Here is a 24,160-nt window from a genome sequence, read left to right as displayed (position 1 = left end):
GTTGAGTTATTTGCACATAGAAGCAACCTGAGCACAGGATACAGGGCTCACAGCATGAGCACAGGATACAGGATACAGGGCTCACAGCACAGGATACAGGGCTCACAGCATGAACCCCCGAGCACAACAAGAACCAGTCCTTGTAGGGACTGGGCCTGAGCTGGTCTCCATCCCACCAGGGCTCCTTGTGGACTTGCCCTGGTTGGCCCTCATTATGCCTCCTGTGTTCCTTACTTCCAGGCTCAGGTGCCTTCCCACATATGCCAGAAGTACATCTGTGCTGCTGTCCCTCAGATATCAGTCTCTTGGAGTATCGCTTCCGGCAGAGTTGCCATACTTCAGGAATTTCCTGGACATATATGGAATACTGCAGTCAGCAGCCCATGTCGGCAGTGTCATTTCCCCCCTGATTTTCTATAAAAGTAAATCAAAAACAGCATTTTTGAAATTTTGCAAAAAAAACAACTTTTCTGCCAGGATTTTCATTGTTTGAAATATGACAACCCCAGCTTCCAGTGTAACATCCCACTTTCTGTGGGAGCAAAGAGCCCCTCAGAATCAGGGGGCTGGTCTGAGCCAAAGAGGCAGACCACAGCAAATGAAGGAAGGAAAGCACATCACAAAAGGAAAAGGATTTGGGAGGAAGGAGGAAAAAGGAAAACCCAGTCACTCTTTCTTACTTGCAGGGTTATTGCAATTACAGATGGAATGGAAATATTTCAAGAGAGAAGGTGTCCTGAGTCGCTGGTCTCTCAGTAGCGTGGATGGAGAGGCCCCACAATCCAGTCCCTGTGCAAGAAGAGCCAGACAAAGTTCAACAGGACTTCATCCCAGGTTGAAGGAGCGTGGAAGATTCCAGGGTATGTCCCTGGTTGCAACTCACAGCAGCCATTCACTGGGACCATCCTCCTACGTCACAGATTGCGACTCCCTGGTAGGCCAGAGGCCCAGAACCTTTGCGTTAAGGTCTGCCTGGAAGAAAGGGAGGCGGGAGAGCAGAGCGCCCTGCTTCTGCCACCAGGACACTTGCCATGCCAATTTCCTCTCATTCTCCGGTAATCACTAAAATTCTTAGCTGGGTCAGAAACTTTGCACACACAGCAATTCCTGCACAACATCCAGCGATTCCTTCCCTGCAGATAAAGGTTGAGGCTATGGGGCTGGGTTTGGATTGGAGAGGCAGTGCCATCTCTCAGGAATGTTGTGAGGACAAGATGGGGAGGAGGAGAATTGTGAATGCTGCCTTGAGCTCCTTGTAGAGAAGGGAGGAGGGGATATAAATGTAATAATAATAAGGAGAAATGGTGGTGGCAGCGGCACCTAGGGCCTCGGAGGGAGTCTGCGGTGCAGGCACAGTTTGGGCTGGGGCTTCCTCTTTGCCACTGAAGCCACACCAGCTCTTGTGGCCACGGACGTGCCTCCTTTGATAGGCGGCTCCCGCCTTCCTTTGATCCACCGCATCTCTTCCCAGTGGCTGCTCTGTGGCAAGTGGGGGGGTGCCCCCCCATCTGGCCCTCCCCTTCTGGGGTCTGCCTTCCCCTTCACCAACTTCTTCAGCTGAAATCCTGCAGGGGCGTTCAGGAGACGCAGCAGGAGGATGTCTGCTCCTCCAGCTGAGTTCCTCATCACCGGGCAGGCTGCTCTGGCAAACCCTAGCCCAGCACCCCTCCTCACCCAGGCAGACTCCAGGGACAAGTGGAGGAAAAAGATGGATTTCCTTTTGTCAGTGATAGGATTTGCCGTGGATCTGGGCAACGTCTGGAGGTTCCCTTATATCTGCTACCAGAATGGAGGTGGTAAGGAGACGGGGTGTGATTTTGGGCTCTCTCCTACCCCATCCCCTTCTAAACAGTTAACTGCTTTCCACTTTAATTGTGGGAGTCTTATTAATGCCTTGCCTGGGATCCCACATTTTCTGTTTCTAACTAGGGTTTCAATACTTGTCTTAGCTTTGCAGAATCCTTCTTCATTCCCCATCATTTTTTTCATCCTTTCCTGCTTGACAGCTTCTTTCCCCATCAATGCAACTCCTGGCTGAATCAGAAGTTTCAGGTTTCTGAATGTGGAAGGAGCCGGGTGCAGCATTAAAAAAACCCTCTTACAAAAAATGGGTATAAAATCTGCCCCAGGAGTTCTTTTCATTGCATAGTTTACATTGAAGTAGCCCCTCTAGGATTGTGTCAGTTACATGTTTCTAAGCCAACTTCCCTAATTTCAGCCACTTACCCTTTATAACTTTTTTCTTCTTTGAAAAGTGTTTGAAAAAGGTACTGTGACATTCCATGATAATAAAATTGGTTCAGGGAAGGAGATTGGTGCGTCCATGTCAAAGACCATATCTGAGAGCCAGTGTGGTATGCTAGATAGAGTGTCAGACTAGGACCTGGGAGAGACCAGGGTTCAAATCCCCACTTGGCCAAGCTGAGCCATCCTTACAGGGCTGCTGTGAAGATTAGATGCAGAGGAGGAGGACCATGTATGCCACCTTGCGCTCCTTGGGAAAAGGTAAGTGACCTTCAGACATGGCATACATGGCTTTGTTGGGAACATTCAGATGCACAAAGAATACACTAGTTTGGTTGACAGATAGGGATAGTTTTTGTTGAAAATGGTGTTAAAACAGAGGCACTGAAAAGCAGCCAATTTTTCTCCTTTTATTGCAAAATCTGAGGCTTTGTCTTTTGGAGGGCTCCAAATGACAGGCTCCAAATGCCACATTCTTCCTGGCTCTGCAGCTGTTCTACAAGTCAATATAATGCAGGAGATTAGTTTGTTTTTTAAAGAAATGTGCGGTTTTTAAAAAAAATCCAAGGAGCTGTCCGTGGTATTGGGCATTCCTGGAATAACTAGCACACAAGAATGTAGAAAGCTGTGTTGGCTAATAAGAAAAATAATCCAAAATCTACAGTCTGGTGACACCTTTATCGGAGCCAACACAAATGTTGCAAGATAGTGAGCAAACCTGCTCATGACTCAGCGACATTTTATGCTTAATACAAGGTATTCTCATGCTACAGATCTTGCAATAAAGAACATGCTCTCTCTTCTTATCCCTCTAATTTTAATATGAACTATTAATGCCTCCTAGCATGGCTTCCATTTTTTATGCAATCAAGCTATTTAAAATACAAAAATAAAAATGGAACTGAGTCGGGGGAGGGAATCAACATGATCTGGTCAGCAAACCTTCGGAAGGACCAAGACTCAGTGGCAGAGCATCCGCAATGCAGGCAGACAGTCCTGAGTTCAATCCCCAACAGCATCTCTAGGAAAGACTAGCAGAGACTCCCTCTCTGAAACCCTGGGGAGCCTCTGCCAGTCAGTGTTGACACTACTGAGCTCGATGGATGGTGGTCTGACTCAGTAGGAGGTGGTATGTTTCAAGGGCTATCACATGGAAGATGGAGGAAGCTTGTTTTCTCCAGCTTACAAGGAAGGAGATTCCAATTAAACATCAGGAACAACTTTCTGATAGTAAGAGCTGCTTGACCGTGGAACTGTCTCCCTTGGAAGGTGGTGGATTCTCCTTCCTTGGAGATTTCTAAGCAGAGTTGGATGGCCGTCTTTTAACATTTGGTTGAGTTCTCCAGGCACCTTTAAAGCCCTTTACCCTGGCAGAGATGTAGATAAGTGACACCCAGCCCCACACATGCACAGCCGACTTGCCCATGACAGTCACACCTAATGGTGCTTCCTCTGGGTGCATCCATCAACTATCCCCAGTGTTGGGGGGGTGCATTTCTCCCCAGCACAACAGGTATGTCTTTCTACACAAGCCCTGGTGTACCAACAATGCAGTGAATGTTGCTCATTAGGACTGCAGTTTCAGAGTGATCCACCCTTTATAGGGAAGAGGAGGCTTTATCACAGGGGACCCACTGCCCACCCCGGGTCTTTCATTCAGACCATGAATTATTCATATCACTGGGAGGGGGCAAAGCATATTCATGAAACTCTCTCTCCTCTCAGCTGTCCCTCCATCCCCACTGGGCTGCAGGGATTCTTGCCTGGGGTGCTGGCTGCCTTGCACCCACTCACAACATTTTTATAATTTCACCCAGTCCACAGCTGACTTGACTGTCTCACAGCCAAGACCTTTTTGCTTGCGGGGAGATGGAGGCCAGGTCTTTCCTGGTGGCCCTGGATCCAGCAGCACAGGAGGAAAAACCTGTTAAGGCCCTGCCCTGCCCAGACCCCCTCAAAGAGTCTGAATGTGCAGGCAGGATAATGGAGGCCTTTCTGTTCTCTTCTCACAGGAGCTTTTCTCATCCCGTACATCTTGATGGCCGTTTTCGGAGGAGTGCCTCTCTTTTACATGGAACTGGCTCTCGGACAATTTCATCGGGTAGGAGCTATACCCATTTGGAAGCACATCTGCCCCATCTTTAAAGGTAAAAACCAGCCAAACAAGCAAGGATGAAAATTATAAGATTCTATAAGCTATGGGCTTGCTTTTTTTCTCCTCCCTCCCTTCCCTCTTTCATTGTGTGCCGTGTCTTTTAGATTGTAATGATGAGGGTAATACTGACACCCTTATTTACTACTAATGTTTTTGGAAGCTGCCCTGGGAGCCTTTTTGGCTAAAGAGTGGGGTAAAAAAATGCTTTAAGTTTTAAAATTAAAATCTACGTCTCAAGAAAGGAGCCATCTGTCTCCCTCAACTCACCCAATGTTTATGTCTCTAGATTTGGGACATCTTAAGAGAATCTAGCTTTCAATATTCAGAGGCTACTTTTACTCAAAACAGTAAAAAGGTTAATTTCTAAAAAAAAAAAAAGATGTTAAGCTTTAAGTGCTTCCCTAGAATGTCGGGCCCAACCTGCAGGAGGCACGAGAAAATAAATTTCCATTTGAGGGATCATTAGGAATGAGATTTTTTAAAAAGCAGCCATTATCATGTCTCCTTGCAGCTGTTCAGCACGACAGCACTTGGAATAGTGTATTCAGTTCTGATTCCACTGCTTCAGAATAGGATATTGTTGAGCTGGAAAAGGGTAACCAAAATGATCAGTGGGTTGGAGCAACTTACCTAGAAGGGAAACGACAAAAGTATGTGGAATGATGCATATCCTGGAAAGAACAGAGCAAAAAGTTTTCCTTCCTCTCTCATGGCACTAGAAGTTTCAGACATCAATTGAAGCTGAATGCTGGAAGATTCAGAACAGACAAAAGAAAGCTCTTCTTTGGACAGCACATAGTTAAACTATGGAACTCGCTGCAACAGGAGGCAGTGATGTCCACCAGCTTGAATGGCTTTCAAAGAGGATTGGACAAATCCCTGGAGGAGGGGGGGGGCTATGGATGGCTGCTAGCCAGGATGGCTCTGTTCTGGTTCCACTGTTGGGGGGCAGTAAGTGCTTTGGGATAGCAGTTGCTGGAAACTGCAGGAGGCGAGGGAGCTCTTAACCTTCGGTCCCAGAGGAAAGTGGTTAGCCACTCATCTTAGTCATAATAAATAACAAGATGAAAGATGAAAAAATCTGTTTTAATCATTCCAGTGGCACCTTAAAGATCATCTAAATATAAGCTTTCAATGTATGAGCTTTCGTGTGTAATACACGCATCTTAGATTCACATCACACCCAATCCCCATGGGGGGGTGGATGGTGTGGGATTCAAGTCATTCAAGCTTCCAACACATATAAAATCATAATAAAATATCAAAGGTTTAAAACCTCCTGATACAGGGCTGCCTTCAGATGTCTTCTAAAAGTTCTATAGCTATTTATCTCCTTAACATCTGATGGGCACCACCACCAGAAGACCCTTGGAGCTGGACCTCAGTGTCCAAGCTGAATGACAATGTCATTTAGGACTTTAAAGCAGCAACATTGTCATAGTAGAGCTCAGTGGAGGGAAAAACCAGCCACCCAGCCATATCTCAGGGGAGTACTTGCCTGGAGGCAGAGTCCATATGCAAGGTTCAGTTCAGCCCTAAGGTCAGGAATATCTCAGTTTACAGAGTCAGACAATCCGGGGGTCAAGAAAGTCGAGGGTCCAAGGTCTTGAGAAGCAAGAAGCAGCAAGATATGGCCAGGAAGGCAAATGTTGTTTCCAGCAAATGACTGAGACTAGAAACCATGCTTAAGAAAGCTGGAGCGAGCTAGTTCTCATCAGGAGCAAGAGGGATGATCAGCAGCAGGTGGAGTCACTTTGCCTTCTGCTCCTTTAGGCTGCTACTCAGCAGGTGAAGCCGACTGGCCCATGACACACATTTTGAATTGTACTTGGAAATGTACTGGGAGCCAGTGAAGATCTTTTAGGACCAGTGTTATATGGTCTCAGTGGCTGCTCCCAGTCACCAGTCTAGCTGCCACATTCTGCATTAGTTGTAGTTTCCAGGTCACCTTCAAAGGTAGCCCCACGTAGAGCGCATTGCAGTAGTCCAAGCGGGAGATAATCAGAGCGTGTACCACTCTGGCAAGACAGTCTGCGGGCAGGTAGGGTCTCATCTTGAATACCAGATGGAGCTGGTAGACAGCTGCCCTGGACACAGAATTGACTTGCGCCTCCATGGACAGCTGTGAGTCCAGAATGACCCCCAGGCTGCACACTTGATCCTTCAGGGGCACAGTTGCCCCGTTCAGAACCAGGGAGTCCCCCCAATCCCTGCCCTCCAAGGTGCTGTTTTGCTCTCCACGCAGGTATCGGTTTTGCCATCTGCATCATTGGCCTGTATGTCTCATTCTACTACAACACCATCATTGCCTGGGCCCTGTATTACTTCTATTCATCATTCACCCACACCTTGCCCTGGACCAGCTGTGACAACCCCTGGAATACACCCAACTGCACCAGCTATTTTGGGAAGAGCAACGTCACCTGGACCAACCACTCCAAGTCGCCAGCCGAGGAGTTTTACATGTAAGTTTGTGTCATCTCCTGCATTTATGTGGTTTTGTCAACATTTGCAAATTCTGCCTGAACCCTCTCCCTCCCTCACTTCCTATCTCTCATTCACTAGTTTTTCCTGCTTTTATTAACTGTTATTTTGTCTTTTCAGTGGTTAGAAATGTTGCAAAGGTACAATAATAGTAGCACGCTTCTCTTGTTTCCTCTCCATGACCCTTCAAAATATCCTCTGCAGGGCTGTTAAAGGCACCGTAGGCACAGTAGCCTACCCTCTCTTGCATCTCTCAAGCTTGTGGCCTTGCAGGTATCAATGGACCACAGTTCCTATCATCCCTGACCATGTTAGACTGGCACAAGGGACTGATGGGAGCTGGAATCCAACAACATAGAACCATAGCATTGTCGAGTCAAAGAGGACCCTAAGGGTCATCTGTTCCAATGCCCTGCAGTGCAAGAATCAGAGTTACATGGAACCCACTGGGTGGAAAGCCACCGGTGGGGAGAGGACTCTTGGGCTCAGGTCCTGCTTGTCCATTTCCCTTGAAGGCATCTGACTGGCCACCCTGAGAACAGGATGCTGGGCTAGGTGGGCCATTGGCCTGATCCAGCCCAGGCTCCTCTGATGCTCTTAAGATCTGCAGGGCCACCCACCAGGGTTCCCAGTTCCTCCTTCAGAGCCTCTGCAACCATGTTTGCTCTGAGCTAAGTCCCATTGGCTTCAGTGGCGCTTACAATTGCACCCTTGACCATTTGTGTGTAGAAAGAGAGCCTGCTCTGGTGACAAGTGAGGCGCTCAGGGCGATGGCACTCTGGTGTTTCCACTTGTTTCTCTCTTTCACTGACCCAAGGGTTTCTGTCTGCCTCAGGAGGAAGGTTCTGGAGCTCCAGAACTCACAGGGCCTGTCCAACGTGGGAGGCATCCGTTGGCAGCTGCTCCTCTGCCTCTTCCTCATCTTCACCATTGTCTACTTCAGCCTTTGGAAAGGGGTAAAGACCTCTGGGAAGGTAACAGATGCTTTGACTCCCTTCTGTCCGGGCTCCTGGAAGTGGGCAGATCAAGGAGGGGAAAATGTCTCAGCTATACATTCTGCACTGGCCCCTGAAGGGACATTGTCCTACCTGCAAGTAGCACCCCCCCCATGGCAGCAAATATTTGACCCCCCCCAGCTGACCTGCACCACTTCTGAGGTGTTTCTCCAGCCCCCTGTGGCTGACAGCAGTGGTGGGAGAGGTGAGGATTAGAGAGGGGTAATGTGTCAAGTGGGAACAGGAGCAGCTAGCAGCAAAGCCTTCATGGTGCTCACGGCTCCCAAAATCTGGGACCTTCCACTTGCTGAGGTGCCAAGACCTCACCACCAGCTGAGATTTAGGAGGTAGTGCAAACTTTTCCTCCTCTTCTACCCCAACCATCAAGCTTTTGAATCAATTTTGCTTTGTTCTCTGGCTAGTTTCCTTTCTTAGAATCATAGAATCATAGAGTTGGAAGAGACCACAAGGGCCATCGAGTCCAACCCCCCGCCAAGCAGGAAACACCATCAGAGCACTCCTGACATATGGTTGTCAAGCCTCTGCTTAAAGACCTCCAAAGTAGGAGACTCCACCACACTCCTTGGCAGCAAATTCCACTGTCGAACAGCTCTCACTGTCAGGAAGTTCTTCCTAATGTTTAGGTGGAATCTTCTTTCTTGTAGTTTGGATCCATTGTTCCATGTCCGCTTCTCCGGAGCAGCAGAAAACAACCTTTCTCCCTCCTCTATGTGACATCCTTTTATATATTTGAACATGGCTATCATATCACCCCTTAACCTCCTCTTCTCCAGGCTAAACATGCCCAGCTCCCTTAGCCGTTCCTCATAAGGCATCGTTTCCAGGCCTTTGACCATTTTGGTTGCCCTCCTCTGGACACGTTCCAGTTTGTCAGTGTCCTTCTTGAACTGTGGTGCCCAGAACTGGACACAGTACTCCAGGTGAGGTCTGACCAGAGCAGAATACTGTGGCACTATTACTTCCCTTGATCTAGATGCTATACTCCTATTGATGAGGCCCAGAATTGCATTGGCTTTTTTAGCTGCTACGTCACACTGTTGGCTCATGTCAAGTTTGTGTTCAACCAAGACTCCTAGATCCTTTTCACATGTACTGCTCTCAAGCCAGGTGTCACCCATCTTGTATTTGTGCCTCTCATTTTTTTTGCCCAAGTGCAATACTTTACATTTCTCCCTGTTAAAACTCATCTTGTTTGTTTTGGCCCAGTTCTCTAATCTGTCAAGGTCGTTTTGAAGTGTGATCCTGTCCTCTGGGGTGTTAGCCACCCCTCCCAGTTTGGTGTCATCTGCAAATTTGATCAGGATGCCCTTGAGTCCATCATCCAAGTCATTGATAAAGATGTTGAATAAGACCGGGCCCAAGACAGAACCCTGTGGCACCCCACTAGTCACTCTTCTCCAGGATGAAGAGGAACCATTGATGAGCACCCTTTGGGTTCGGTCAGTCAGCCAGTTACAAATCCACTGAGTGGTAGCATAGTCAAGACCGCATTTTACCAGCTTCTTTACAAGAATATCATGGGGCACCTTGTCAAATGCCTTGCTGAAATCAAGGTAGGCTACATCCACTGCGTTCCCTTCATCTACCAGGCTTGTAATTCTGTCAAAAAACGAGATCAGGTTAGTCTGACATGACTTATTTTTCAGAAATCCATGCTGACTATTGGTGATCACAGCATTCCTTGCTAGGTGCTCACAGACTGTTTGCTTAATGATCTGCTCCAGAATCTTCCCTGGTATTGATGTCAGACTGACTGGGCGGTAATTATTTGGGTCCTCTCTTTTCCCCTTTTTGAAAATAGGGACAACATTTGCCCTCCAGTCTGCCGGGACTTCGCCTGTTCTCCAGGAATTCTCAAAGATGACTGCCAGTGGTTCTGAGATCACATCTGCCAGTTCTTTTAATACTCTTGGATGCAGTTCATCTGGCCCTGGAGACTTGAATACATCTAAACTAGCCAAGTATTCTTGTACTATCTCCTTAGTTATTCTGGGCTGTGTTTCCTCTGCTGAATCATTTGCTCCAAATTCTTCAGGTCGGGCATTGTTTTCTTTATCGGAGAAGACTGAGGCAAAGAAGGCATTGAGGAGTTCAGCCCTTTCTGTGTCCCCTGTTTGCATTTCACCATCTTCTCCTCTGAGTGACCCCACTGTTTCTTTGTTCTTCCTTTTGCTACAAACATACCCATAAAAGCCTTTTTTGTTGCTTTTAACCTCTCTAGCAAGCCTGAGTTCATTCTGTGCTTTAGCTTTTCTGACTTTGTGTCTACACGTGCTGGCTATTTGTTTGAATTCCTCTTTGGTGGTTTCCCCCCTTTTCCATTTTTTGTACACATCCTTTTTTAATCTTAACTCAGTTAAAAGTTCTTTAGATAGCCACCCTGGCTTCTTTAAGCACCTTCCATGTTTCTGTCTCATTGGTATTGCCTGACGTTGTGCTTTTACTATCTCCCTCTTAACAAACTCCCAGCCATCATGAACTCCCTTTCCTTTTAGTATTCCTGTCCATGGGATCTCACCCAGCACTTCCCTAGGTTTTATGAAATCGGCTTTCTTAAAGTCAAGAAATTGAGTCCTAGTATGCTTGGCTGCTCCTTTCCGCTGTATAGTAAACTTCAGAAGAGCATGATCACTCGCGCCTAATGATCCTTCCACTTCTACCCCACTAACCAGGTCATCAACATTGGTTAGGACCAGATCTAAAATGGCTGTTCCTCTTGTTGCTTCTCCCACTTTCTGGACAATGAAGTTGTCTGCAAGGCCAGTGAGGAATCTGTTTGCCCTTATGCTCTTGGCTGAGTTTCACATCCAACAAATATCCGAGTAATTGAAGTCCCCCATTACTACTATCTCCCTTCCTTTTGCATGCTTGGCCATCTGTTCCAGGAAGGCATCATCTATGTCCTCCGTTTGGCTTGGGGATCTATAGTAAACTCCCACAGTGAGGTCACTGTTATTCTTCTCTCCCTTAATTTTGACCCAAATGCTCTCACTTTGACTTTGAGGTTCTGAATCTTGGATCTCTTCACAGGTATACACATCTCTGACATATAATGCCACTCCTCCTCCTTTCTTGTCTGGTCTGTTTCTCTGAAATAGATTGTATCCCCCCATTATTACATTCCAATCGTGGGACTTATCCCACCAGGTTTCAGTGATGCCTATTATGTCATATTTAGTTTGCTGTACTAAGAGCTCAAGCTCATCTTGTTTATTTCCCATGCTTTGCGCATTAGTGTACAGACATTGAAGTCCATTAATCATTCTCCCGTGTCTCTTTTTTAAGGATTTTTTCCTCCCACCACTAGGTCTGCATGCTGTTTGCTCCATTTGGTCTATGACATTTGGTCTATGACTCCATTTGGTCTATGACATCTTGTTTTATGAGGAACTGTTTTGCTTTAAAAAAATTATAATAATCTTTTGTTTTATTTTTAATGATTTGCTCACTGCTCCAAGGATAGTTACATGGGGCATGCAAAGAGAGGAGATTGGCTGGACAGATTTCAATAGATCTGCCTGAATCTGTGTGTTTCCTGCAATTCCACAGTGGGCGTGTGGGTACCAAAGTCTGCACTGTTAAGCATCTTCATTTTCATTTTGAAAGCAAACAAATAGCTTCCTAGCCCTTAAGTTTGAGACATTTACACTAACCCCCGATGAAAGAGTCCGGAGCCCAAAGGAGAAGGGGCTGAGCAGGATCCCCAGGGAAGAGGGAGGGAGGCATCAGGGCAGCCCTGCCTGGCTCCTGGATTGGCAGGAGGGATCCAAATAAAGGGTGCAAAACAAGCCAATTGGAATAATTTGACCAATTACAGCATTCAGTTGTGCTTGATCCAGGATGCCAAACCCCCCTTTTCAAAATAAAAACAATAGTTGCAATGATGATTATGATGATAAACATCCTACTGGGGAGATATGTAGGAATTACTCCAAGGGAGAGCTATGGTAATTTGACCACTCTGATGGATTGTCAGGGGGAGGGAGCAGGAGATTCACCTAGAAAATCTGGGAACTTGACGTTTTGGGGGAACAAGGAAGGGATGCACAGCCCACCCAGGAGGGGAAGTGGATGGGGAGCTGTTGATCACAATGGCCCTGCCCACTGCAGCCCCTTTGCTGCCTTCCAGGTGGTGTGGGTGACAGCCACCCTGCCCTACGCTGTCTTGCTCATCCTGCTGATTCGTGGAGCGACTCTGCCAGGAGCCTGGAGGGGGATCGTCTTCTACCTGCGACCCAACTGGGAGAAGCTCACCAGCACAGCCGTAAGCCAGCATGATGGCTGCCTCATAAGGCCATGATACAAATGGATGGTGCAGCCACATTTGGAATACTGTGTCCAGTTCTGGTCTCACCTCACCTCCAAAGGGATGTTGTAGAGCTAGAAAAGGTTCAGAAAAGGGCAACTGACAGAGGTTTATAAAATTAGGCAAAACATGGAGAAAAGGTTTTCTCCCAATCTCAGAGCTCTAGAACCAGGGTCCTCCAATGAAGCTGAATGCTGGAAGATTGGGGAGAGATAAAAGGCAATGGATGGCACTGTGGTCTAAACCACTGAGCCGAGGGCTTGCCGATTGGAAGGTCAGTTGTTCAAATCCCCATGACGATGGGGTGAGCTCCCGTTGCTCGGTCCCTCTCCTGCCAACCTAGCAGTTCGAAAGCACATCAAAGTGCAAGTAGATAAATAGGTACCACTCCAGAGGGAAGGTAAACGCCGTTTCTGTGTGCTGCTCTGGTTTTGCCAGAAGCGGCTTAGTCATGCTGGCCACATGACCCGGAAAAACTGTCTTTGGACAAATGTCGGCTCCCTCGGCCAGTAAAGCAAGATGAGCGCCGCAACCCCAGAGTCGTTCATGACTGGACTTAACTGTCAGGGGTTCTTTACTACCTTTTATTACTTCATGTAGTGCAGAGTTAAACTATGGAACTCCCTGCCACAGAAGACCATGATGGCCACCAACCTGCTTGACTTAAAAGAGGATTAGACAAATTCATGGAGGAGGAGAGGGCTATTGATGGCTACTAGCCAGAATGACTGTGCTCTGTCCTCATGGTTTGTGGCAGCAGTGCTTCTGAGTCCCAGTTGCTAGAAGCCACAGGAGGGGAGAAGCCTCTTGCGCTCAGGGCCCACTTGCTGGTTTCCCACAGGCACTTGAGAACTGGATGCTTGACTAGATGCGCCCCTTTGCGCCTGATCCAGCCAGCTCTTCTTATGGTCTTATGCCTCCTGCACAACATAGCAAAGGCTGCCACTTTTGCTCGCTGGCTGGGCTCCTGTGCCTTGACCAGATGTGCGTCAGGTCGGCCATCAGCAAGAAGCAGCAAAGTGACTTCGTATGCAGAGGTGGCCCCTGGCAGTCCACCTGACGCAGTGCTGAAGCTCCTTGGGGCCTTAAGGGAGCTTTCCAAGATGTGTTCCTCCCACCCCAGAACAAGCACCAGGAAAACGGCATAGAGGTTTCTCTCAGCCTGTTCTAGGCATGATTGGGCCTGAGTCCTTTCCTTTAAATAACCGGAAGCAAGTTGCAAATGAGCTACTATGGCAGCCCCAAGGGGCACCTTGCACTACCAGGCCAGCTGCCCTGCCCGAGCCTCTGAGCATGCTGGCTGCTGACGTACCATCTGCCATTTCAAAGCCAGCCTTGAGTATTCCATACTGATATGAGAGCATTGCATAATGCAGTGTTATGTTAATGATTACCAGAATGTGACAACACCAAGGCTGGTCCCTTTCCCAGGTTGCATCTGATGCTCTAGCAGCACACCTACCCAAGTGGGCAGAGACACTCCCACCCCATGGAGCAACAGGGAGGAGAGGCTTGTAGTGGACAGAATCAGGGAGAGGTTGGGGGAGCACAGTGGCAGGCTCTCTTTAAAGCCTAGCTGTGGGGTTTCTGACCATCCCTCCACCTGGCTTTCCACTCCAGAGAAGATCAGAGGATGGATTGTCAGGAGGGAGAGTATTAGGTTGATTATTGTTTCAGAAAGCAATAATCAAAAGCAGCCCTTGGAAATGTAAATCACTAATTGAATCACTCATCTCATTTGCATCTGCTGGGGATTTAGTTGACCAGCTTCCCTCTCACTGTCTTTGCAAAGCAGGACTGACAATACACTTCCTGCCTGTAATTACCGCTGAGTTGCCCTGGCGAATTTTGATTAAAGCTAATCAGGTGGAGAGGAGAAAAAGCAAAGGAATCAGAACCAAGAAGTGGTGCTGCCTTTATAGTCTCCCCCCCCCGCCTTTATAGTCACACACATTCCCCTTGTGGGAATCCAGGTGGGCATGGGGGGGGGGTTGGCCCCTACAGACAGGTGGGCCAAGACTTCTGTTCTCCTGCTCTGAGGAACTAATAAGGACCAGGATCTGTCCAAAGACTCCCCCAGCCCAACAATCTGTTTGCCAAACGCTTCACCTGTGGTCACTGCCCCCATCACCACCTGCCAGCCAGGAGGGCAACCGCCCAGGGGCACTGCAGGGAGCAAGGAGAGAGGGAGAGCCTCAAGCCCTTTCCTAGGTGCCCCCAAGTGCTTCTAGCTGGGCAATAAATTATGGGGGGAACTGAAGACAGAGGTGATCTTGGCTTCTGGGCACAATATTAATTTCAGGAAAGAAGGAAAGGCCCAACAATTTCACCTAGTGGTGTGTCAGGAGTAATGAATGGGGATAATTGAAGAGAAATTGAATTGATCTGGAGCAAGATCTGTTGGGAAGGTAACTGAGGGCAAATTAATTGGAAAGAAAATTATTTGGGGGGAACTTAAGGTGGGGCACACATTCATTGAAGGACTTATTTGCGGTGATTTGGAGTGGAAGATGAGTTGGCTTCCTTTCTGTGACATTGAAGTCCAAACATACATCTCCACATATAAAATTGCATTTGCAAATTTGTCTCTACAGCCCCACATGCCGTCTTTTCAGTCCCTCACCATGTATCCTGGCAACAGCTCTTCCCAAACATTAGACAGCTTGACTACACCCACAACTGGAGTCTTTGCTCCTTCCTGAGGAGCAACATGGTGTGACCCAACTGAACAAGAGGACTTGGGATTCCTTCCTGGGGTGGAGGGGATGATTCTGGGTGTTTCGCCTCTGTCTGGGTTCTATTTTGTTCCTCTGAGCCAGAGGCCTGTTGTATTTGGGTCTGTGCAGGTTTGGGTCGATGCTGCCGCCCAGATCTTCTTCTCCCTGGGGCCAGGATTTGGCGTCCTCCTCGCTCTGTCCAGTTACAATCCATTCCACAACAATTGCTACCGGTAAGGGCCTGAGGCCAAATCCAAATTCTCCCTTTGCCCCCTCCCCCCAGGCCTCCACTGCAGATGAGTGAGACAAGGCTAACAACCTTCTCTCTGCAGCACCATGATTTGAATGGCTTTCCCTTGAGTGAGGACTGGCCAAGCTTGGCTGACGCCTTGCTGGTGTGCCAGTAAGCTGTGCTCAACTCCCAGGGAACTGCCATTCCTCCTGTGGGAAGGAGTGAGTATGCCTTTGGTAACCCTACAGTCTTCCCTCATTTCAAGGCTTAATGTGGGCTGACCATATAGACTTGGTTTTTGTTTGGTGGAACAGGTCACAGGGTTGGCCTCTCCAGAAGGCCTTGTGCGCATGCAGGCATTGCTCTCCTTTGATGGCGCATGCTGGTGCCACCACTGGTGCACTGCAGCATTTATTTGAGCTTGCAGGGAGGATGCCATCCCAGGCAGAACAGCGAGCAGAGAGGGTAAGTGCAGGAGGCCCTACCAGGATGGCTACCCTGAGGAGAGGAGAGGCACACCATCACATTGTCATGGTAGAATTAAGATTCAGCTGCCAGCCCAGTGGGCTTCTGGAGGTTGTCCTTTTGCTGCAGGGAGCAAAATGTCTTCCGCTAGCCCTGAGATGGTGCTGCAGAACGAGGCTGTTGCTGCATCCTCTCAATGACAGTCAAGGTCACCTTGTGGTGAGGCCTGTGGCCTGTCCAGAGACTCATTTATTTTGCCTTCCAGGGATGCCATCATCACCAGCGTGGTCAACTGCCTCACCAGCTTCCTGTCAGGATTCGTCATTTTCACCGTCTTGGGATACATGGCAGAAATGAGGGATGTGGAAGTCGAGGATGTGGCAAGAGACAAAGGTTTGTGTTCTGTGTGTCATGTGCATCAAAACTGCAGTGCTAAAAATTCTTCCCCGTGGTGCATCTGATTGTGGCCTCCTGCTCCACACTCCATAACACAGAACCCTAGCATTGTAGAGTTGGAAGGGACCCCCAAGGGTCCAATCACCTGCAATGCAGGAATCACAACTGAAGAATCCCTAACGGGTGGCCCTCCAACCTCTGCTTAAAAACCCCTAAGGAAGGAGAGTCTGCCATAGAGTTCACCCAGTCCTTAAACTCCCTCCGTTAGTCTGTGACACCTGAGATGTGGACAACCCTCCATACCCTGCTTGGTGCTTATGTCCCTGCCACATCCAGTTAGAGGAGGTTTCTGCCCATACGATGTTGAACACAAGGGCAAGCTGTGGCCATGCAGGCGTAGAGAGTACACTTGATTTACACACTCTTTGAATGTGGCATTTTGGCAATTACAAAGCTCAGGGGTTCCATATAGTGAAACTCTGAGATAACATCTTCATGTATATTTAGGCAAGAGTCCCCAAGATGTTTAAAATGCTGTGAGTTGCTCTTAGGCTTATAATCCAAAATCTGCAGACCCACAAGAGAGGAATAATAATAATAATAATAATAACAATAATAATAATAATAATAATAATAATAATTATTATTATTATTATTATTTATTTATTTATTTATTTATTTATACCCCGCCCATCTGGCTAAGTTTCCCCAGCCACTCTGGGCGGCTCCCAATCGAGTGTTAAAAACATACAGCATTAAATATTAAAAACTTCCCTGAACAGGGCTGCCTTCAGATGTCTTCTAAATGTCAGGTAGTTGTCAGTTGACATCTGGTGGGAGGGCATTCCACAGGGCGGGCGCCACTACCAAGAAGGCCCTCCGTCTGGTTCCCTGTAACTTTGCTTCTCACAATGAGGGAACCGCCAGAAGGCCCTCGGCGCTGGATCTCAGTGTCCGGGCAGAACGATGGGAGTGGAGACGCTCCTTCAGGTATGCTGGGCCGAGGCCGTTTAGTGCTTTCAAGGTCAGCACCAACACTTTGAATTGTGCTCGGAAACGTCCTGGGAGCCAATGTAGGTCTTTCAAGACCGGTGTTATGTGGTCTCAGTGGCCGCCCCCAGTTACCAGTCTAGCTGCCACATTCTGGATTAGTTGCAGTTTCTGGGTCACCTTCAAAGGTAGCCCCACGTAGAGCGCATTGCAGTAGTCCAAGCGGGAGATAATCAGAGCATGCACCACTCTGGCGAGACAGTCTGCAGGCAGGGAGGGTCTCAGCCTGCATACCAGATGGAGCTGGTGGACAGCTGCCTGGGACACAGAATTTACCTGCGCCTTCATGGACAGCTGTGTGTCCAAAATGACTCCGAGGCTGCACACCTGGTCCTTCTGGGGCACAGTTACTCCGTTCAGGACCAGGGAGTCCCCCACACCCGCCCACTCCATCCCCCCAAAACAGTACTTCAATCTTGTCAGGATTCAACCTCAATTTGTTAGCTGCCAGCCATCCTCCAATCTTTGCAGCAGTCCCATCCCAAGGCCTTGCCCTTCCATTTGCCCTTGGCCTTTGGAAATGCTTGGCCATTCATGGTCTGCTAGGAAGCTGCCTTATTCTGAGCCCGGCTATTGGTCCATGTGGCTCAGAGCTGCCTACGCTGACTGCCAGCAATGGCTCTCTGAGGTTTCAGACATGAGTCTCTCCCAGCCCCACCTGGTGATGCTGCAGGGATGGAACCTGGGACAGGTGCTCTCCCCACAGAGCCACAGCTCTTTGGCATATTCTCTTCTTTAGGGCCCAGCCTCCTCTTCATCACTTACCCTGAAGCCATCGCCAACATGGTCGGCTCCACTTTCTTTGCCATAATCTTCTTCCTCATGATGATAACACTGGGACTGGACAGCACGGTAGGGAGAACTCTGCCTTATACCCCAAATCATGCATTGCTAGGTTTTAAAAGGCTCAGGGCATAGCTCTCCACCCACCTGGGCAAACTTTGCCTGTGCTAACATAGATGTAGGGTGAGGCAGGGAAACTGCTATGGAAATGTACCCCCCCCCAGACATATAACTGGAGCAGGGGATCCAGGGCCCTGGGGCTCAGGCCCCCTAAGCCACCCCTAACAGTGACCCTGCTTTGTGGTCAGGCAATAGGAAAGATTATGGGATTCTTTTCACCATGTTTTTAGTTTGATTTCACCCACAAGAGGACGCTCCTCCAATATAGCACATCATTCCTTTTTTATTTGTTTCTTTGAAAAAAAGGCTACTGCGAATTGAAATATTTCCAAATTCTGAAAGTGTGCACCTTCAGAGAAGAGCCTGGCTGGATCCGGCCAAAGGGGCTCCTCTAGTCCACACTTCCAGGCCCACTGGCTTGGCCCCAGGACTGTGAGTGCCCAAGGCCGCACACAGCATGGGCACACGTGTGTCTGATGTCACACGCACAAGTCAGTGGATGTGCTGACATTGCACGCACATGCTGATGTACCTGCTGACATTGGGCACACATGCCCCAGTGCAAAATCTGTGGGTGCCTTCATGGGGAATGTTGTGGGGGCTGGAGCACCCAGGCCCCAGGCAGCCGGCACTTAACCTGCGCTTCTGAGGCATCAGTCGGAGTGGTTTGCCCCCTGCCCTGCTCCTTTCCCAGGGAAAACCTTAGCTCTAAATCAGAGCAAACATCAACCCAAATTGCTGTTTGCTGCGACAGAGTGCCAAAGAGTGGTTTTCCTCAGGGAAAAGAAGTGGACAAGAACAAATGAGGATACGCTGCAGTGGCCCCCAGATGCCCCCAAGGGAAGCCCTCCAAGCAGGATTTCAGCACAGGAGCAACACTCTCTGCTCCTGTGGCTTCCAGCAACTGGCATTCAGAAGCATTGCTGCACCACCATAGTGCCATGTGGAAGAATTATCCCATATTTTGACTGAGCCTTCCACATAACTCTCTCTGTCTCTGTCTCTGTCTCTGTCTCTGTCTCTGTCTCTGTCTCTGTCTCTGTCACACACACACACACGTGTCCTTTTGCTGACTCAGGCTGACAACTCTTTTGGGGGGGTGTATTTGCAGTTTGGGGGCCTGGAGGCTATGATCACAGCAATAATGGACGAGTACCCCCACCTCCTGGCCAAGCAACGGGAGCTGTTTGTCCTGGGGCTCATCACAACCTGCTTCCTGGGCTCTGTAGCCACTCTGACCAGTGTGAGTTGCCAAAAAGTGGAGCCATATGCGGGGGGGGGGAGGGGGCTTGGTTGTCTCTTGCTTGTTGACAGCCTTCAGACTTAGAATAACAGAATCCTAGAACAGTAGAGTTGGAAGGGATCCCAAGGGTCATCTTGTCCAACAGCCTACAACAAGTGGACTTTTCGGGATCCACTTCATTTTCTGCTAGAATCTTGAGGTAGGTGCAAAATATAGGTGTCTAGAATCAAAATGTTGAGAAAAGGTGCAGAGCCTGTTGCCCCCAAGGGCATCAGCTGGAAGGGTTTTCGTATACAACAGCAAATCTACATCAGAGCCCCAACAAACTGGCCAACAGAGCTCAGTAAAGACCTGGTCAAAGGGATCTTGTTAATACCCTGGTTTACAAGTGTGGAGCCACAAGACTGAGAGAGAAGCAAGTAACAGAAGAATAGCCAGGACAAAGAGTTGTGGTTTGGGGTTTTTTACCAGCATTTTTAATAGAATCATAGATGCAGGAGGCCAACTAGTCCACCCCCTGATCAGAACAGGACCTTGCAACTACTTCATCTGTGAATGAAGCCCATTCAGACTTGGCTTAAATATCTCCAGAAGGGGGTGCCTGCTGTCCTCTGAGGCAGAGTGCCAAGCCACCCTTCCCATTTGGACATCTCTCCTCATGTTTAGCCAGAAACTGCTTCCCAGCCATTTCCCCCATTGGTGGGACTGGCACATAAGAACATAAGAAGAGCTTGCTGGATCAGGCCCAAAGGGACCCATCTAGTCCAGCATCCTGTGCTCGCAGTGGCCAACTAGATGGGAAGCCAGTAAGCAGGACCTGTGCCCAAGAGCCTTCTCCCTTCCTGCGCTTTCCAACAACTGGTATGGAGAAGGCTTGCTGCCTCTGATGGGGAAGTCATGACTAGCCCTCTCCTCCTCTGTGGATTTGTCTAATTGCCTTTCAAAGCCATCCAGGTTGGTGGCCAACTCTGCCTCCTTTGAGAGTGGGTTCCATGAATCTTCCAACATCCAGCTTTGTTGGATATTCTCAAATTTGAGGGTTATGAGAGAGGGAGAAAAACTTCTCTCTCCGCTTCTCTCTCCATGCCATGCATAATTTAATCAGCTTCTGTCATGTCTCCTCTTACTCACCTTTTATCTAAAACCAAAAAGCCTTTCCTGATAGGAAATAGTCACTCCATCCCAGTGATCATTTTGCTTGCCCTTTCCTGAACAAACCTGCCCTGACTTCTGTGTGATGGTCCTTTCGATTTTTTGAAGACGGCTATCATGTCTCCTCTTCTTCATCTCTTTCCCCAGCAAAACATACTCAACTCTTTCAACTGTTCCCACAGCCATTGTTAAACCACTGGCATGGTTTAACATATGGCTGGCATAGTTACAGGTAGGTAGCCATGTTGGTCTGCCATAGTCGAAACAAAATAAAAAAAATCCTTCCAGTAGCACCTTAGAGACCAAGATCTCAACAGAGAAGCATTGGCCATATCTGTCACCCGAGCTGAAAAGCTACTAAGCTTGGATCTTCCCATTTTAGGGCGGGTCATACATCGTGAAACTCTTGGAAGAGTTTGGTGCCGGCTGCTCCATCTTAGCAGTGGTGTTCCTGGAGTCCATTGCAGTCTCCTGGTTTTACGGTAAGGAGAGAAACACCATGTCCCAGTTACTAGGTTTACTATGAGCCCCGGAGAGATTCTCAGCCTTCCCTGCCTTCTGAAACAACCCCCTGTACATGCTATTGCCTAGAAGTCGGGGGGGATTGTGTCCAGTGGGTTTCCATAGGGAAAGGACTCTATAGAGGTGGGGCCACACCTCAGAAGGCCTTGCTTCCAACAGCCATTGCACCACAGCTGCTCTGGATGTTTCATCATTATCCTTATGTGCCAAATGTTCCATTGTTGTGGGGGCTGTGGGGAGTTTTTTTTTAATTAGACTATTTATTTTAAAATATTTATATGCCACTTGTCATGCAAGCATCTCCAGGCAATGTACAACAGCAATACAAAATATGATATGAAATGTTACAACGCAAATACAATATGCAATACAATTATAATCCAAATGAATTAGTAGTTTAAACAAAGTCAAACTCATAAGAATTGACATCAGGAAAGATCAAAGTGAATACAAAGGTCTTGAGCTGCAGCAACACTGTGACACAAATGGCACTTCTGCACCTGCTGAGAGGGATCACACACTTACTGTGGCTGAAATTTTTGTGGTGCAGACCCCACAACTGCCACAGCCGCATGAACAGGAGCGTCACCCTCCTTGGCCCCCTTCTTTTCTTTCCAGGGATCCAGCAGTTTTGCAATGATGTGAAGGCAATGCTGGGGTTTGCTCCAGGAATCTATTGGCAGGTTTGCTGGGCTGCTGTCAGTCCAGCCTTTCTAGCAGTAAGTACTAATCTTCATCATCCTCATTCACCCCCAATGTCCAGCTCAGGAAAAGAGACACTTCCCTGCTTCCAGGAATGCCAACCATGTGCTTGAGACCACAGAGGAAGCAGAAGGGAAAAAGAGGCCAAGCTAATAAGGGATGGATGTGGTTGTTGCAGCCTCTGAGTGGCTCCAGGTGGCTTACATAGTTCTCCTCCTCTCCATCTGATCTTCACAACAACCCTGTGAGATTGGGCTGCGATACTGCTGCTGGCCCAAGGTCACCCAGTGAGCTTTGTGGCTGAGGGGGGGGGTTTGCACTCTGGTCTCCCAGATTCTAGTCCAACACTCTAACCACTACACCTGCTGGCTCTCAAAATGCTGGCCACTGGGGAATTGAGATAAGGCTGAGGGGCTTTCTCAGGCCCCTTCCCTTGAGCGCAAGGGTTGCCACTTGGTGCAAGCATGTATGCTTTGCTGGCAAAAGGTTCTCAGTTCCATCCTGGGCATCTCCAGTTAAAAACATCTCTGGTGAGTGACCAAAGAACATGGCATGCCAGAGATGGAGGAGGAGGAGGCGTTGATTGGCAAGACATCATCTTCTGCTCCAGGACCATCCAGGCAGGGGACATGGCTTTCCTTGTCTCCTCAGACTCAGAGGAAAGGCTCTCTCCTCTGGTCCAGCAAGTCTGCACCCGTCAGCCTCCAGAAGGCCCCTGTGTGCTGCTGTGACCCCTTTCTCCTTGGGGGAGCTCCAGATTGGGCTACCTGCTGCAAGGATTTGTCTGTGATCCTGAAGAGACTGGCCTTCCTGCTGTGATTCTGCACAGCCTTCTTTGGCTTGGCCCTGCCAGATGTGATTCTCCAACCCTCTCAGCCAAGGCAATTGCTTCAATCCCCCCTCCCCATGGATCCTCAAATAAAACTAGGACAGGGCAAGCAGGGGGTTGAACTAGATGACCCTTGGGGTTCCTTCCAACTCTTCAGTTCTATAATTCTCAGTAGCAAGTTACATGGAAGCCCTTTCTTTGCCCGAGACTGGAGATCTGATACCACTTAGTGTAGAACAGCCTCTGCCAACCCAGCACCCTGCAGATGTTTTGGACTACGGCTCCCAGCGTCATATGGCTGTCCCAGACATCTGGAAGCCGAGTTTGAGGCGGGTGGTGGGGAAGTATGCTTGCCTTCCATCTTGTACAGATGCATGTGTGCAGGCATGTGCTGCGTATGTGTGCTTGTGTGTACACAGCAACCTCATTTCTGGTACCTGTCACTCAATGGCTGCCCCTGGCAGTGTTGTGTGAGGAGACAAGGTGGGGCTGGAACCCCCTGCCCTCCTGCCTGCCCTTGCTGCTCTGCCAGCTGATCTCCAAGCTGCTTCTCCCACCTGGGAAGCACCCAGCTGGCTGGAGCACGTGGCACTCCTTGCCTGTGCCAATCAGGGCACACAGGTTGCCTTGCCCCAGTTGCTGGTCACGCACACTAAGCCACTGGTGATGGGTGTCCCAGCTAGCTCAGGGCAGGGCTCTCCATGCTGGTTCTTGGCACCCAGACTTTGCCCGTCTCCTCTTGTCAGTTCATCATTGCCAGCTCCCTCCTGGACCAGCCTCCCCTCACTCTCTTCGACTACCAGTACCCAGACTGGAGCATCTTGGTGGGTTACCTCATCGGAGCCTCATCCTTCATTTGCATCCCAGTCTACATGGTCTACAAGCTGGTCTGGACCCCGGGATCTCTTAAGCAGGTCAGGGAGCTAGAATCCTCTCTACTCTGTGGTTGTGTGGATGCCTGTGTCTGGGCGCGGGTTCAAGAAAGGGAGTTTCTCTCAGCAGTGGTGGAATTCTAGGTCTTCTCAGAGGCACTAAGGCTGCCATTCTGAGCTTACCTGACTCCATGGAACCTGTGAACCTACTGTGCAACTCAGGGAGTCTGATGGTGAAGAGGCTAAGCTATGAACCAGTCACGCGCATTGTTGGGAACCACTCCCCCCAAAATATACTTTTTCTTAGTGTTTCTTTGTGAGTAATATATTCAAAAGAAATTGAACTGGGGGTGATGACGTCATGATGTATATACAGTGTTTGCTTGTGATGGTACTCAGCGATAGAAGAGCTTCTTATGGCCTGCTGGATGAGAGAGGCAGTGAGCTTCACGGCTGAGGGGGAGGATTCGAACCCTGGTCTCTCCCAGGTCCTAGCCCAGCACTCTAACCACTACAGCGCCACTGGCATCAGCTCCCCCTCTCTCCTTTGCAAGATATATTCCCCAGGCAGCTGTAACTGGGACCCATGTTTTGTACGTTAACCTGTTTTTTATTTTATGCATTGTTTTATGGCGAATTGCTTAGACAAGTCAGTTTAAAGTGGTAAAAGAACCATATAAAATAAAGATGGAATGGGAAATGTCTGTAATCAAGTAAAATCCATCACTTGAGTGGTGTTTTCCAGGCTTGTCCCTCTCACTGTCTGTCTCTCTGCCTTGGTCATCCAGCGCCTGGCAGTCTGCCTTCGGCCGGAGAGGAGAACTCAAGAGCAGCCCATGGAGCCTGGGCTCACGCTACCGGCCCCCTAATCC

The 24,160-nt window shown here is 48.8% G+C and overlaps 1 protein-coding gene and 2 long non-coding RNA genes across 3 annotated transcripts in view; 2 read left to right on the top strand and 1 right to left on the bottom strand.

Annotated features, from left to right (window-relative positions):
• The window catches only part of LOC309517099, a 393,909-nt gene that overhangs the window by 314,766 nt on the left and 54,983 nt on the right, over positions 1-24,160 (top strand). The window lies entirely within an intron of this gene.
• The window catches only part of LOC309517098, a 136,025-nt gene that overhangs the window by 107,669 nt on the left and 4,196 nt on the right, over positions 1-24,160 (bottom strand). The window lies entirely within an intron of this gene.
• LOC309517065 (sodium-dependent serotonin transporter-like) lies at positions 1,598-24,160 on the top strand (the record flags this gene model as incomplete). The annotated part of the gene is given in 13 exon segments (XM_082196096.1): positions 1,598-1,810; positions 4,259-4,391; positions 6,645-6,864; positions 7,719-7,857; positions 12,029-12,163; positions 15,052-15,155; positions 15,885-16,012; positions 17,805-17,917; positions 19,080-19,211; positions 20,746-20,845; positions 21,504-21,604; positions 23,163-23,330; positions 24,077-24,160. Coding segments are annotated over 13 exon segments (1,767 nt in total). The 3' UTR covers positions 24,158-24,160.

Source organism: Podarcis vaucheri (assembly GCF_965113315.1).
Source record: "Podarcis vaucheri genome assembly, chromosome: 13".
In the NCBI taxonomy this organism is placed as follows: domain Eukaryota; kingdom Metazoa; phylum Chordata; class Lepidosauria; order Squamata; family Lacertidae; genus Podarcis; species Podarcis vaucheri.
The sequence above is the reverse complement of the archived record's forward strand: the minus strand, read 5'-3'. Positions and strand labels throughout refer to the sequence as shown.